Source organism: Abramis brama (assembly GCF_963993115.1).
Source record: "Abramis brama genome assembly, chromosome: 12".
NCBI lineage: Eukaryota > Metazoa > Chordata > Actinopteri > Cypriniformes > Leuciscidae > Abramis > Abramis brama.
This window is the reverse complement of record NC_139974.1, coordinates 34,425,646-34,442,049: the sequence shown is the minus strand read 5'-3', so window position 1 is coordinate 34,442,049 and position 16,404 is coordinate 34,425,646. Positions and strand designations below refer to the sequence as shown.

General features: G+C 38.2%; 1 protein-coding gene across 1 annotated transcript in view; it reads right to left on the bottom strand.

Annotated features, from left to right (window-relative positions):
- The window catches only part of dlgap3 (discs, large homolog-associated protein 3), a 172,380-nt gene that overhangs the window by 13,820 nt on the left and 142,156 nt on the right, over window positions 1–16,404 (bottom strand). The window contains exons 3-6 of the mRNA XM_084130490.1: window positions 9,442–10,595; window positions 1,695–1,915; window positions 1,459–1,561; window positions 177–366 (exon numbers count right to left, since the gene is read on the bottom strand). Of these exons, the coding sequence (XP_083986616.1) occupies window positions 177–366; window positions 1,459–1,561; window positions 1,695–1,915; window positions 9,442–10,524 (1,597 nt within the window). The 5' untranslated portion in view covers window positions 10,525–10,595. The remainder of the gene's footprint in view (window positions 1–176; window positions 367–1,458; window positions 1,562–1,694; window positions 1,916–9,441; window positions 10,596–16,404) is intronic.

The window sequence follows — 16,404 nt, the reverse complement described above, 5'->3', positions numbered from 1 at the left end:
GAGAGCGGAGAGATAGAAGGAAAGTAGTTTTGATCTAAATCCCTTGGCTGGAGCGTGTTTCTCCAGCAATTCCTATGAGACTGATCCAAAAACTCATTAAGTCTCTAATCTAATCCCTGTGACAGCATGGAGACTAGGTATACACACACATACATAAACACATGCTGATGACTCACCTGCTTCGGCCTTCATGCTCCCCTGTGGGCCCGACATGGAGAAGACGGACAGGCAGTCATCGTCCTGGGAGCAGCCGGCTTGGATGGCCCGTACGTAGCTGTGACTGCGGGTACGGAAGCATCCGGGTAGATCCAGTGCCTCCACAGCCTGTGATTCCATCTCTCCAAACAGGTTCAGACTGTCGCTCAGCTAACACACACATAAGGCCCGTTCACACCAAGAATGATAACCATAAAGATAACTATATTGGCGTCCACTGATATCGTTCTGTTTATTCTAGGCGGGTGCTTATCTGCAGCTTAAATGCTCGAGCTCTTTACAGCAGAATGGATTCTGATTGGCTGTCAATGTTTTCATCATTCATCAGCTGGATAAAATCGTTCTGAAAGTGATTCCAACCATAGCGTTTCTCTGTGCTGTTATCCTTATAGCTGTGGTGCTATTCTTTAATATTGAGAACGATTTTTAGAACCATATCTTTGTCGTTATCTTTATAGTTATCATCCTTGGTGTTAACGGGCCTATAGACCATGTTTCAATTAAGGTTGAGATTCATATGTTTCTGCATATAACTCAGACTGTTCATGCAACTGAACACATATATTGTTCATGTATCAACTAATTCTGCACATTATTATTGCGCTCTGATTTAGGGTTATATCTTGTGATCAGAATATTATTCTCAGAGCTGTAAGTCATAAGTCTCTTTTGACTTGGGCCAGTTAGTATTTACCCAGAACACCCTAACAAGCACCGAGTCATGTCCTAGCAACCAACAGAGCACCCAAGCCACCACCTTATACCTTAGCGGTCTCCTAAAACTCCCTAGGAACTAACTAGTTATGCCTTAGCTACACTCTAAAAATGCTGAATTGTTTCAACCCATGTTTGGGTCAAATATGGGCAAACCTAATCGTTGGGTTAAAAAAATAAAAATAAAATAAATTTAACCAACGGCTGGGTTTGTCCATATTTGACCCAAACGTGTTGAAACAAGTGAGTGTACTACCCAGAACTCCATAGGTACCCCTTAGTTATACCTTGCAATCATCAGAACACCCAAGCCACCACCAAGTTATGCCCTAGCAACTAGCAGGACAGCCTAGCAATCACCAGAACAACCGTCACTAGCTAGTTATGCCCAACCAAGAAGCAGAACACCCTAGCAATCACCTATTTTTGCCCAAGCAACCACCCAAACTGGTTATTTAAGGACAATTAAAATGGCTTGGATAACTTACTAAATGTGTAAACACTGTGCATTGTGTGAGTGTGTTATACCTGAGCGCTGGTCAGAGAGCGTGTGTAGCTGCGGGAGCGAGGGGGGCCTTTAGGCGTAGTGCGGCTGTTCGGGTACACATCTGTGCATTGTTTACACGAGTACCTGTGGAGAAGAATACTCCATTAAAGTCTCAGCTGGCACTTCTACTACATGGTAGTCCAAAATGTGCTACTTTTTAAAACAGCAAATACAAATCTCAAAGCAGCAACAAACTGAAAATCAAGTGACTACTGACTTGGATGTGGTGGAGGAGCGCTGGTCCATGCTGACGGACCGGCGGAAGGCTTCTCTCTGGGCGATGAGGGCTGATTTGGGTGAGGCTTTGGGGCTGCTGTCTGAGTCAGCGCTGTCGTCGTCCCCCATGGCCTTGATGTAGCTGCCACTGCGCATACGTCTGCAGGGGATCTCCCCACCACTGTCCGACGGACCGCCACCACACCAGTCATCTGAGGGCACCTGCAAGAGACACATGACTTGCTCTCAGTCTTGCCTTTACTTATGAAACTGATGAGGGATGAGGGTGTGCTATATCAACACAAGAAGTGTAGTATTGTATAAGTGTAGTAGTGTAGTATGAATGAAATTCTGGACATACTACATTAGCATTTATGAAGTTGTCATTGTCATGTGACTTACCAGCGTCAGTTGCATTGCTCCACTGACATTCACAACTCATTTCCCTTGATGCGCATTTCAGAATCTCATTGAAAGTAGCAAGTCTTCCAGGTACTTTTCACTTATAAAAGTGTTGAATATTGTGAATCCTTTTCACATTCTGTTTTTTTGCCAACAAGGGAAAAATGCAATTTCGGATGCAGCCATTCACTTGCTTCATAGCTGAACAAATCAGTGTTTTGAATGAATCAGATAAGTAAATGATTCAATGACTCACTCAAATAGACAGTCACTAGTTTTATTGTTGAATGAATCAGTGTTTTGAACGAACAGGTTGAGTGAAATGATTCAATTTCTATCTCAGTATGAGAAAGTCACTTGTCTCCACCTTATCTATGTAACCTGCAGGAAGAGTCACTGGAAAACCTCACCACTAAATCGCAGACTGAGAGTGAAAAGTCCCAATGCTAAAAATGAGGACCTAAACTTAATGTTCTGTAAATAAATACCACTGATATGAGAGAAAATGCATTGATAATGCAACTAAAGGTTTATGTATATGTATAAAAAACAGCCTTGTTAGAGCTGTGGCTTTCTGGCTACAGCATGACCAGGGGGAACAAAAGGTTGAACTGAGGGCAGCTGAGTAAAATGAAATCTGATTGGTTGACAGGGATGAAAGGCACCAGCTGTACATTTAGAGCTGTCATCACACTCAAGAGCTGCCCCTCGGCTGGGGCATGGACACAGTGCAGATGTGGGGAGATAGCAGGTTATGGAGGGGAGAGGCAAGATTATTTATTTTCATGAATTTTGCTCTCCAGAGCCATATCCTTTTCTGATAGCATCGCTGTGTCTTATTGCTGTTTTTACCTCCGCATCTGCTCTCTGTCACATATTTTGCAAACATAAAATAAAAAAGTCTGTCTTACAAGCTGCACAGCGACTTTAAGGTGGCTAGACATTTAATAACAGAACCAATAATTCTTTCAATTCATGGTGAAGTGAGACAGACACAGGTCCAGTATTTTCTGTTTGACAAGAGGATGGTTCCCTCTTAAACTTGCTGCTCTCCTCACAGTTTTCTCTGGGTATCATGTTTTGTTTATAGTTCAGATCTCTTTTTTTAAATATGATTGGCATACTTAAAGGGATAGTTCACCCAAAAATGAAAAATTTGTCATCATTTACTCAACCTCATGTCGTTCCAAACCTGTATGAGTTTCTTTCTTCTGTTGAACACACAAGAAGATATTTTAAAGAATGTTGGTAACCAGACAGTTGACAGTAGCCATTTACTTCCATAGTATTTTTTTCCTACTACGGAAGTCAATGTCTACCTCAAACTGTTTGATTATCAACATTCTGCAAAATATCTTTTGTGTTCAACAGAAGAAAGAAACTCATACAGGTTTGGAACAACTTGACGGTGAGTCATGTGATGATGACATTTTGGGTGAACTATCCCTCTAAGACTGGGCAAAGAGTTATTAAGGGACATTTTGACCAAAGAGGTAATACCTATATTCAGAATTATATACACAAAACAACCAACACAGAGGGCTTTATTCTTCTTTTTTTGTCTTTTACTGACATCAGATGATAATCCCACCACCAAATGACCAAGGGTAGACACACACACACACACAGAGAGAGAGAGAGAGAGAGAGAGAGAGAGAGAGAGAGAGAGAGAGAGAGAGAGAGAGAGAGAGAGAGAGAGAGAGAATGCCTTGCATACCAACTGACCACTCAGTGGGGTATTTAAAGGTCATCCTCTTTCAAAGGATGATGCAACTTGATCTCTCTATCCATCTGTTTCTTTTGTCTCCACCCCCTCCTATCTTCCTTGTAATACACACATTTGCACTTATGTACACATAAACACACATACACAAAGATCATTTTGAATCAGGAGCTTAACTGCATCTTCTTGAGAAGCTGATCATCCATTTTTCTAGTCCTTGGTTTGAGCATCTCTACCATTCTCTTTATTTTTCCTCAGACTTCTATTTTGTTCTTTAAATGCAGAAGAAAAATGCAAAAGTTGGAGTAATGTCACTGCAATAATGTTTTTTTTTTTTTTCTTACACAACTTTCACATAACTGGCCTCCTTCTGACCATTTTGATTAGTTCACTAAATATTGTTCAGTTAAAAAAATATATATAACAGCATACAGTATGTGCAAGAAATGACATGCAGGTGGGTAAATAATGAGATCATTTTAATTTAAAGGGATAGTCTACACAAACCGACAATTCTGTAGTCATTTATTCACCCTGTTGTTGTTCCAAAATTGTAAGACTTTCTTCTGTGGAACATAAAAGAAAATCTTTTGAAGAATATCATTGCATTTTTTTTTGTCCATACAATGTTGTTTTGTTTGCCATTGACTTTCATTATTTTGGCAAAAACAGCTGTCAAAACTAATGTCTTCCTTTATGTTCTGCAGAAGAAAGAAAGTCAAACAGGTTTGTATCCACATAAGGATACATAATGACAACATTTTATTTCTAGGTAAGATATTAATTTAAAGTTGGCATAAAACGGAAGTTGCGATAGCCCTTTCTTCCTTATTATGACACATATCTTAGTGAAACAGCTTCTCGAACAAGAAAAATGTAGGGCGGGACTTGGTTTTATCCAACAGGGAATTGATTGGATCGTTGGATCATTTTAGTTTGCAGTTGCTGCGATCTCATGTGAGTGAACAACCTGAACTCATGGAAAAACGCAAATGTTACGAAGTGGTGATTTTGTATGAGCTAATCGTACACAAACATACAGTTATTGAAAAGAATTTACGCAGGAAGGTCCACCCCTAAACATACCAGTCAAAGGGGCGTTAGCAGATCATTAGAACACATAAGGCTGAGATCGTACAAATTCATACGAATTATCCACCAATTTGTGTGTGATTGAGTGACAGGTTTTCCCACAGTTGCGCCACTTCAAACACATCAGTAAACACTGTCTAAAGATTACAAGGGCATATGAACTGAAATAAAATATGATGTGCATGGATAAATCAAATAAAGTCAATAAATACTGGAATATTCCATGAAAACAATAATAGTCAGCTTTGATTTCATGACTTTAAGATCACTTATTCCCCCATCCCTACAAACTCACTTTCCTTCCTTGCAACCTGTGCTGCTATTCTCATCCTCTTATTTTTTCCCCCTACCGCCCCTGGTATTCGTTCTCATTATATTGACACATTTCACTTCCTTCCGCTCCCTTGCTAATTGCGACACAGATCGGCTGACTTGTAATAAAGGATTCATCTGGTTTATCCCCATGCCTTCAGATCAGATCACATCAAAAAACTGCTCTCCAGCGATGAGTCCCAACTGAGCTTGCACCCACAGCTGGGTTTCTTCCTCTCCAGAGGCTCAGGGTAGCTGAGTCAGCTGCTCCGCCGTCAGCTATCACTGTAAGACCTCAGTTTCCTCAGGACCAGTTGCTCTTCATGGAATAAACAATCAGCACTGATGGGGGACTATATGCAGGTTATCTGGATGTCAGTTACTTTAAATCATAAATAGCTTGTAGCTTAGCCTTGCTTAAGTAGTCAAACTACAGTCAAGCTACTCTTGTGTGAAAAGTATCACAAGTCCAATGATCTGGACTTCCCAACACTACATACAGAGAAAGTGAACATTTAAGAAAACATGTTTGATTCTTAGCGCGTCAACACAATGTGAACAAAAACCGCAAAATAGCAATTGTCATGCTACACTCAGATAACCGACATGATGTCACGTGACTGAATAGTGCAGCAGTGTTGCTACTTGTAGTTAGTTACTCTCCTACACTGCTGGCTATGACAATGTATGTAGCTACACAGTGACCATTGAAGGAGTGGATATACAGTATGTGTGTACCATACTGAGTGGGAGTGTATGAAAGTTGATTGGTTTTCTCGCTGTGACAAATAGCAAAACAAAAGTGGCGACTGACCAAATGTATTTCTATCACGTTGAAGCTGATGTTCTGTGTAATTGGAGCTTGCAAGTGCTAATATTACAGGAAGTTAAATTAGTGTCAGGACGAGACCTCCATGCACGTTCCTGTCGCCCTGGGCAACAATAGCGGAGAATGCCGGAGACGGCACATTGGTTATGTCCGTCAGAATGCATTGACTTTTCTCTCTCTCTCCCACTCAAGAGCCCCGGGACAGAGCAGGAATGATATGGGGTGCACCTGGTGCTTATTGTGCTTTCTCACAGCTGCTATTCGGTCTATGCTTTGCTGAAACTGGTCTTCTTTTCTTCAAGCGCCAGGTGTTTGAAGTCTACTCATGATGTGACATAGCGTGGCTGCAATAAAAATGATAACTGCCAGGTCACAAACTATCAGACCTATCACTTCCCCTACACAGCCTGATATTTTCCTTTACTAGCACGATAGGGACTGAAGCGTCATGCAGTCATCTAAAAAAAAGAAGCAACAACAACAACAAAAAAACAAATAAAATATATGAACATATTAATAGTTAATTAATTACTATTACATTTTTATATAATAATTGTATTTATTCATAGAATACTGTAGAATATAAATAGAATATACTGTATAGATGTATGTATATACACCATAATATTACCGTAATATTAAGTCATGCTGAAATCAAAATTGGCAATTCTTATTTTTTATGTAATATTATGGTGTTTATTATAAATGATTTAACAATGCACATCATATTTTCTTTAAAATTTATGACCCCTCAAAATTGATTGAAAAATACCTTGAAAATACCTTCCCATACCTCTTGCAATGACATCTCTTCTCTATGGAAGCTGAATAAGCTCCACTGAATAACAAAATAAAAATGGTAGTTGTGACTTTTTATCTCACAATTCTGACTTTTTTTCTCACAATTGCGAGTTTACATCTTGCAATTCTGACTTTTTTACTCAAATGTGCTCGATATAAACTAGCAATTGCGAGTTATTATGTCAGAATATCATGATATAAACTCACAATTACATGTTATAAAGTCAGAATTGTGAGAAATAAAGTCGCTATTTTGAGAAAAAGTTTCTCTTTTATTTCCTCAGAATTGGACTCGCAATTGCTAAATAAATTACTTTATTTCTTGCAATTCTGACTTTATTTCTTGCAATTGCAACTTTTTAATCACACAATTCTGACTTTATAACTTTTTGAGAAAAAAAGTCAGAATTACGAGATGTAAACTCACAAAATTCACAAAAGATAAAGTCACAATTATCTTTTAAAATGATTTATTCTGTGGCGGAAACAAGCTTCCATACAACTGAGCCAGGACTCCCACTGGTGTCTGCTAAAAAACAACAGGATGCACACAGGGATAGTGTGAATCTGTAGTCTTTATTTCATAAGTGGTGCTCAACCGTGGCTCAGTGTTGTACCTGGAAAGGAGTGTAACCTCCTAGTGCTCTGTCCTGTTACCTTAGAAACATAACCATAATGTGCGGACACTCGATGGGAAGTGTGGGGAGGCACTAGGCATAGGAGGCACTCAGAAAAATTATCCTCATTTAACCTGTTGTCATTTCCGATAGAGAGTTTCCTCCCCCATTTGTGTGTGTACACAAATAAGTATTTGTGGTAGCATAAATAACTGTGTTCACAGTGAGTGAGGATAAGAGTGTATGTGAGAAGAAAGCGAAAAATAGAAAGGAAAACAGTAGTTGAGTCCAAGTACAGTATGTGCTGCTCATTCATCAAGGAAGAAGCAGGACATACAGTACAGCTCAGGATAGAACTTCCAATTGTCAATCTGTGTCATTTGTTCATGTAGTTTCTGAAGTTATTTTTAACAGCACATAAAGCTATTGGAGACATATGTGACCATGGACCTCAAAACCAGTCACATGGGTCACAATTTTGAAATTGAGATTTCTCTCTGAAAGCTGAATAAATAAGCTTTCCATTGATGTATGGTTTGTTAGGATAGGACAATATTTGGCCGAGATACAACTATTTGAAAATCTGGAATCTGAGGGTGCCAAAAAATTAAAACATTGAGAAAATCGCCTTTAAATTTGTCCATTTATGTTCGCGATTGTGCTGCATTCACTCACAAAAAATAAATGTTTTATATATTTACGGTAGGAAATTTACAAAATATCTTCATGGAACATGATCTTTACTTAATATCCTAATGATTTTTGGCATAAAAGAAAAATCAATAATTTTGACCCATACAATGTATTGTTGGCTATTGCCACAAATATACCCGTGCGACTTATGACTGGTTTTGTGATCCAGGGTCACATATTGGAAATCTGTCTGCAGCAAAACTAAACCTCTTTCAAGAACTACTGAAGTACCATGGTCAGTGGTGTTGTCAGATGGTAATATCATGGTATTTTGATTGATTTACACCATATTACTGAGTGCACATATAGCATCATATTTCCCAATCTTTTGGTGAAGTAAGGCTCAAGTGCCCCTTTATCAATACCAAACATGTAATGTGTTTTATACTGAATAATGAGATACATAGTGAGTTTGTTTTTCACTTGTAGTATATCTGTGTGTAAGAACAATGCATTTATGATGCAGTTGCCCTTCTATTCAAACCATGTAGGCAGCTGAATTATGATGCTAAGAAGTATCTTGTATTCTAGGACACTTGATATCACAAAGCAGGATGTCAGTGATGTGTGTGTAATTGAGCAGATGAGTAGGAGAAATGGAGCACACAGCTCACTACTGATATCAATAGGAGCGTTTGTGAGTGTTCACACTGGGTTTTATACAGGCCAAGGGTTAATGTGTTGTTTTCCTATATCCTCCGATACTGTTTTTCACCCTTTCACACTGAGCTGACGGATGCTGGAAATAGCATCAGGCTCCATTCTTCACAGCTAGCAGCTGATAACAAACATAATCATCAACTTATGTTTTTTTTCTTTTTTCTTTCTCTCACAGAAATTGTCATTTAGTGCAGATCTCATCTCTGCAGACAGATTAATTCTTTTGACAATGAAATGAATCTGCAAGTCAATAAGGACAGCAGACTGATTGTATTTGAGAACAGAGACTGCACATAAATATTGAAATCTCAGTGGGAGCCAATTTGGGGTCACTGCACTGACTTCAAAATAGACTCACATATTGTAAAAGTTTGTCTCACTTACATACTGAGGTTGTACGCCATTCAGAATTGAATTGACAATGTCTTTAAATTACAAATGCAGATAGGCCATATGGCATGATAGAACAATAGATATTTTTATAGATAGATATTGATTGATTGATTGATTGATTAGTTCCAATTAGATTCAAATTCACATTCATTAATTGAAAGGGAGCCGATTCTTCACTTCTGAATTTTGCACATCTCCGTCACATGCACATATAAACAGAACTTGCCTGCAGATAGTGGAGTGATCGTTCCTTCATTTTGGGATCCAGAGGAACCAATGCCTTGTCATATCCTCCTCCACCTCTTCCTGCTCCTCCTCCACTTCCACCTCCACCACCACCACCACCACCACCACCACGGGAAGATGGATAGACCTCTCTAGCCTGACTGACCGTCATGGCTGACCATGTGCTCCTCTTCAGAGAGTGTCCGCTGTCCCCTGCCATGGCTATGTTGGTGCAAGCCATGCACTCTCCTGGAGGTGGACCCTTAGATTTCCTCAGGGTAAGCTCCTGGATGGCAGCATCCAGGGTCTCGTGTCCAGTGGGATACCCCCGACCGCCCCTGCCCGCACCCACCAGAAAGCTGCTGTCGCTGTCCAGGTTGTCATCGGAGCTCCACCAGCCAGCTGTTTTGCTGCGGTGGCGGGAGCTGCGAGACTCGTGGCGGGAGTCTCCGCTCTTGCTTCGTTCTCGGCTCTTGTTGCGACGGGCAGAGCGAGACTGGTGTGTTCCCGAATAATGATGTCCACCGCTTTCCTCGCCACCGCTGCGGTGCCCCCTATCCCTTTCCCGATACTCTCCCCCACGGGTGCCGTTAAACTCTCGTTTAGATGGCGTCTCTAGAGAATGAGACTTGGCAAAGAGACGCTGAACCGAGTTCACCAGATGCCGTATGCGACTCGGACTCTCGCTGCGTTGCTCCCCGCTGGCTGCGCGTTGGTACTGCAGGGTGTGGAAGCCGTCGGGGTGGAAGGGCAACTGTTTCTCGAACTGATCCAGAAGGTTGGGCGGGATACGGTGCATCTTATGCCCGTGGCCATGCACTCCCGAGGATAAACACTCTTCACACGTGGAGTCGTAGGGCTGCGGCTGACTGGGGTGTGAGCGAGGGAAGGTGCCTCCACCAGATGGCACCATGGCCAGGGTTTCAGGGGGCCCACCAGGCGGGTAGTAGGGGTGGTCATTGTGCCCCTGGTAGTGGTCAGGGTGGTGCATGTAGTCCCGCGCAGTGTCGCCATCCTCAGGCATGCAGTAGCAAGGCCCAGAGGAGTGTTGAGACAGACTGCGACTCACCTGGTAGCCCTTCATGGACGGGGCATGGTGGGCCGCCCGGGCCGAGAGGGGGCGCTGCGGGCGCGACAGGGCTGCGCCGGAGTCAACTATAGAGAGAGACAGAAATAAAAGGCAATATTTTGATGAGACAAATGAACACTTTTGCATGCAGTACATTAAATAGCAGCATTATTCTCAAAATATGGTGACCAACATGTTCCTTGATTTTTTAGACATACAAAAGATTTCAAATAAAGTGGAGAAACAAAAGGCATTATCTTATTACTTATATCATTGTATTAAATAACATGGAGTGGTTTGACTATGTTTTTTGCACTTTAAAAAAAAAGTTATGTGCCTGAAAATGCCCTTGTCCCCTTCATAAGGTACACCACTTTAATGACATTTATAATTATTCATTGATTTGCTTTTCAAGTTCAGCATTAGCAAAACAGGAACACAATATCTAATACAATATAAAGAATGATGTAACAACATATCAATTAATATAAACTAATATAAATAAATTAAAATAATAATAAAATAATAATAAATGTATCTATGATAAAAAAAATATTGGAATGAAATTGGAAAAAAATCATGCTATGCTTCAGGTGATACTCTGTGGCTGAAAAAGGTATTCATTTACCTTCAAATTTAATTATGTTTATATAATTCATTATCAGCAGGTTATTGGTGTTACATTGTTTAATGTTTGTGTAAAAAAAACAAAAAAACAAAAAAACATGCTACTCTTTATTGATTTTAGTCTAATCAGCACTATATGTTTTGAGATTATATTGACACCATCAAAAAAAAAAAAGAAGAAAAAAAAAAAGAACAACCCACCAAGAAATGGTTAATGTTGTAGCAAATTATATCATTTTCCTTTTCAGGGATGTGGTGTTTTGTATTTCAATAACTACAACCAGGCAGCTGACAATGCAGAACAAGCACACTCCGATACTTCTGGCGTAGCAGCGCTGCCATTGACTCTGAACACACATGAGTGAGGGTAGGCAAATGCTGTGCAAAACTTCTATTATTTTACATTTGTTCCCTCTAGGTTCTTTGCTGGATTGAGTCATTGTGTCATATCTCTCAAAATCTGTTCATTTGGCAGAGCAGGAAATGATTCTCTGCTAATTCAACCTTTAATCTAGTTCATGTTCATTACTGATAAATCTGCTTATCGTTTTACAATACAATCTGTGCCCATTTTGTGATCTGAAAGATAAAATGGGCAAAAAGCCTGAAAGGAAACGGAGCGAAATGGAAAAAGGCTTGTGCTTGTCAGGTGGTTGCCGTTCATCTGCCTGGTCTTTGAAGCAGGTGGCGTTTCCAAACGCGAGCTATTGCTGACAGATGTTGAGGTGATCATTAGATGGAGATTAGCCTGTTACTTTTAATGAGCTAAATTTGCACATCTAGGTTGATCCTTTGTGTCATGAACTCTGAGCTCAAAATAGCAGAACGGTGATTACTCTACTGTTAAATATCGAATGCTGTACACCAGCGTAGGAGGTCATTATTTTTTTTCCTTTGGAAGTCATGTAAAATTGTATTTTTCACATTGTTTCTACTCATTTATTTTGGCCTTCACTGAATGCCATAAATAAAGCATAACTAAAATGCTTCATTATGGATTTAAACCCCTGTATAGTTTCAATGAAAACTAAAGTAAACATGTTAAGATTAATAAAGATTAATTTAATTGAAATGAAAATAAAAACATAAATGGGAAAAACTAAAACAAAACTAAAATATATATTTTTAAATATTCTATTCTATAATTTTAGTTTTCAACTTTACAAACATTAAAAAATGCCACTAGATAACAATAATACTAGATTGTGCTGAGAATTTTTTGCTATTAAACATTTTTAAATAATATGCAGTGCAATTACTTTGGAAATCCTAGAACATACAATTCAAAGTTCTACATTATAATAAGCCTGATTTAGATACTGAGTAAGTTGATTGTTCAAGTATTAACAGTAGTAGTAGTAACATAACAAGAATACATACATACATACATATATATATATATATATATATATATATATATATATATGAAGAGTTCAGATGCAAAAGCCTCTAAGTGCCATCTGAAATTTTCTAGAATGATCATTTTTATCAAGCTCGTATATTCAATAATTTCACTTAAATGGCAATGAAAATTACCTATTAATTGTCATTTAAGTGAAATTATTGAACTTAAATATACAAGCTTTATAAAAACTTCATTCTAGAAGAAAATTTATGTATAGAATATGTCCGATGATGGAAAATACTCCAAACATAATGTTATAATTATATCATACACAAGTCTCATTGATTTCAAAGGGTTTCTGTGCCAGGGGTGTGTGTGTGTGTGTGTGTGTGTGTGTGTGTGTACTTGTACAATCATCTTTGTGAGGACCGGTTAGGGGATAGAATATACAGTTAGTACAGTATAAAAACTATTATCTCTATGGAAAGTCCCCATGAAACATGGAAACCCAACGTGTGTGCACATGTGTGTGTGTGTTAGAAAGTCTGAAAGAACAAACGTTCACGATGTACATCAAGTTGCATGGTGCTGTCACATCTCACAGCATGAATAACACGGAGTCTGGTGTTTCCGTAATTTAGTAGAGGCTTCTGTCAATCACTGTCACTCAACTGCACTTCAGGTGCCAGCTGATCTCCGTTTGCCTCCCATGGCATCATCACACCGTCTCCTCCCTGAACCCGAGATGAAAATGGAGATGAAAACAAAAGAGGGCATGAAACCCATCCTATCATTTCTATTCTCCCTCTCCTCACCAGCTCAGAGTCTCTCCAGACACTCTCTCTTTTGCTTCTGACCTACTTCTTTCACTCGTTTATGCGGCTGCCTGTCTGTTTCATCGCCAGCTGCTTGATAAGCCAGTATAAGTCTCTGTCTATCTGTATGTGTCTCTCTATCACGCTATTTAGACTCACAGCCTTATGGTACAGTCTTGCCAATATACAAGCAAAGGCCAGCCATATGGAGCAATCAAAAAACTTTCCATTCACATATATACACAAACAAACACACTACAACCACTTATCCAACCATTGAAGGCCAGTGTACTAGAACTAATAAAATAGCTCTATAGGCTTAAAGCTGAAAGAAAAAAGAAAACAGAAATTTGCACAAAATGTATAGGTCTGCACAATATATCATTCTAGTAGTTATTCACCCTTTGTTTCATTTTCTCTTTGTCAGTTCTCTAAAATACCTGCCTATAATTTCTGTTCCTGGTGTTTTTGTATGAAGATATCCAGTTGAAGTGTATATTTACGTGTGTTTAATAAATAGATAGATCAAACACTTTTAGTTTCTGTGTTTTTTGCAACCCACACTGACAAATGTGTAATTCCACTGTAACAAGGAAACCTTAAAATAAAGTTTAACCATTGGTAACACTTTATTTTACAGTGTCCTTATTACATGTAGTTACTATATTATTTATTACATGCAACTAACCCATTAATCATTATTACTCAGTACTTAAATGTATAATTACACTGCAACACGGACACCTTAAAATTTATTGTATAATATGTCATATTTCTATTAGGGCTGTGAAACGATTAATCGCGATTAATCGCATCCAAAATAAAAGTTTGTGTTCACATAATATATGTGTGTGTACTGTGCATAATTATTTTGTATATATAAATACACACACATGCATGTATATATTTAAGAATTTTTTTTATTTATACATAAAATATTTATATTTATATATAATACAAATTATATATACAGTATATTTAAGCAAATATTTCTTAAATATATACATGCATGTGTGTGTATTTATATATACAAAATAATTATGCACAGTACACACACATATATTATGTGAACACAAACTTTTATTTTGGATGCGATTAATCACGATTAATCATTTCACAGCCCTAATTTCTATATTTACATTTCAAGTTACATTAACTTTACTGTCATCTAATGCTCATTTAAAGTTAATCTTTAAAAACACTAATGATTTAACAACACTGTTAAATGTAAATTAATATTTAATATGATCTAAATGTAAATTAGCAAATCTCAAAATTAATATCCATTTTTTGTACTGTACATCATAATGTTTTGATGCCTATATTCACTTGTAACATTTAAAATGGCCACTTTTAGTTTTAAGTGTTTTACTTTTTTTCCGTTTATTTAGTCAAAATAGTAAAGACTTGTAATTTCGGCCATTTATTGTTTATTAGCCATAACTTAATAATAATTAAAATAACTGTTGGCTTATTAGTATTAGCCGAATTGCAATAATATTATATGTCAATATTAAAGACATACTGTAATACACACATGCACACACAAAAACTGAATACACATTTTCTTTTCACCCAGAAGGGTTACACTTTATTTCAATGGTCCACTTAAGACACTCCACAAACTATAAGTATCTTGTCAACTACATATCAACTAACTCTCATTAGAGTATTAGTAGACTGTAGTAGACTGTTAGGTTAGGGTTCGGGTTAGTGGAATAAGCTGACATAATTGAAAAGTTACTTATAGTCAGTAGAATGTCTGTTGGAGGACCATCACAATAAAGTGTTAGCAGATATTAAGCAGTCAGTCTACTAATACTCTAATGAGAGTTAGTTGACATGTAGTTGCAAAGATAATAAGGCAATAGTTAGTAGAATGTCTACAGTGGACCATCAAAATAAAGTGTTACCCTTATAAGTGCCTCACAAAATCTTTAATATCTTTCACAGACTCAGTGCCACTAAGCTTGCAATTACAAAATAATAATAATAACTAATTAAATGTAGTTTTATGTCCACCTGTGGGCAAAAATTTGCCTATTCTTCCTCGTGTGGTCAGTTATAGCATCAGTGGGTTCTACCAGACTCATTTTGTTGACTGGCTTGAGTATTAAGCAACCAGAGAGGAATCCAAAATACAGCCAAAATACAGCCAAAATACAGTTTACAGGTCAATAGTGATGAGAATAATAACAATAATATCAGGCAGCAGCACATTGGTATCTTTATTGTCTTTATTGCAAATACGTGTGGAGATTCCAAACTCTACCATCTGTGTTGGCGAATGTCATTTAAATTGAACTCTTTCAATGCAGAGACAATGCTACTGATGTGAGACTTCCGCACAGCTAGCTAAGAATGCATACACTGTCCTCTTAATAGCTCCAGCCATTGTGTCTTGTTTTCCGACGGCGACTATTGCTGAATCAAGCACGTTAATACAAAAGAGCAGATACGTCCTAGGCATTTCCAGAATGTTATCTTATTCTACCATAACCTTATGCACATCTGCTCCCAGCGATGGCGCCATTCAGCCCTATAAGAATGTAGACATCACTCTCGTTAAATATTTAGAATTGTTCAACAAGGCTTCGTTAATTTCCTGTAATTTGACCGGGAGGTTGTCATTACGGATGTGAGAACATTGCAGAGAAAATTGGATTTACTTTAGGCCTGTAAAACAGCAGAGGAAGAACAGGAGAGGGAAACACTAATGGTCATTATTTGGACTGGCGATTTTATTTGATTTTATTTTAAACGGCAAAAGCATCCTTAAACCCCAGTGCCATCCAAAACAATTATTTGTGCATGGAGACATGCTTTTCACAAGCGCACAAGAATTATTGCATTTATGGATGAAGGGGTACACGTCTTTTCAGACATATTTATGATGCATTCCACTGTCGAGGTCACGAAAAATTCCCATAATACATCAATTCAATCGGTGATTAGTTGCAGTGAAATGTTATTTCAGCCCTTGGGTAAAATAAATAAATGCATGGATGCATTTCATGGCTCACTCTTTTAGAAATACATTCCTGTTATAGTTGTATAAGGACTGCAAGCTATCACATACATTTTGAATGAGATTTTACTCCGAACATG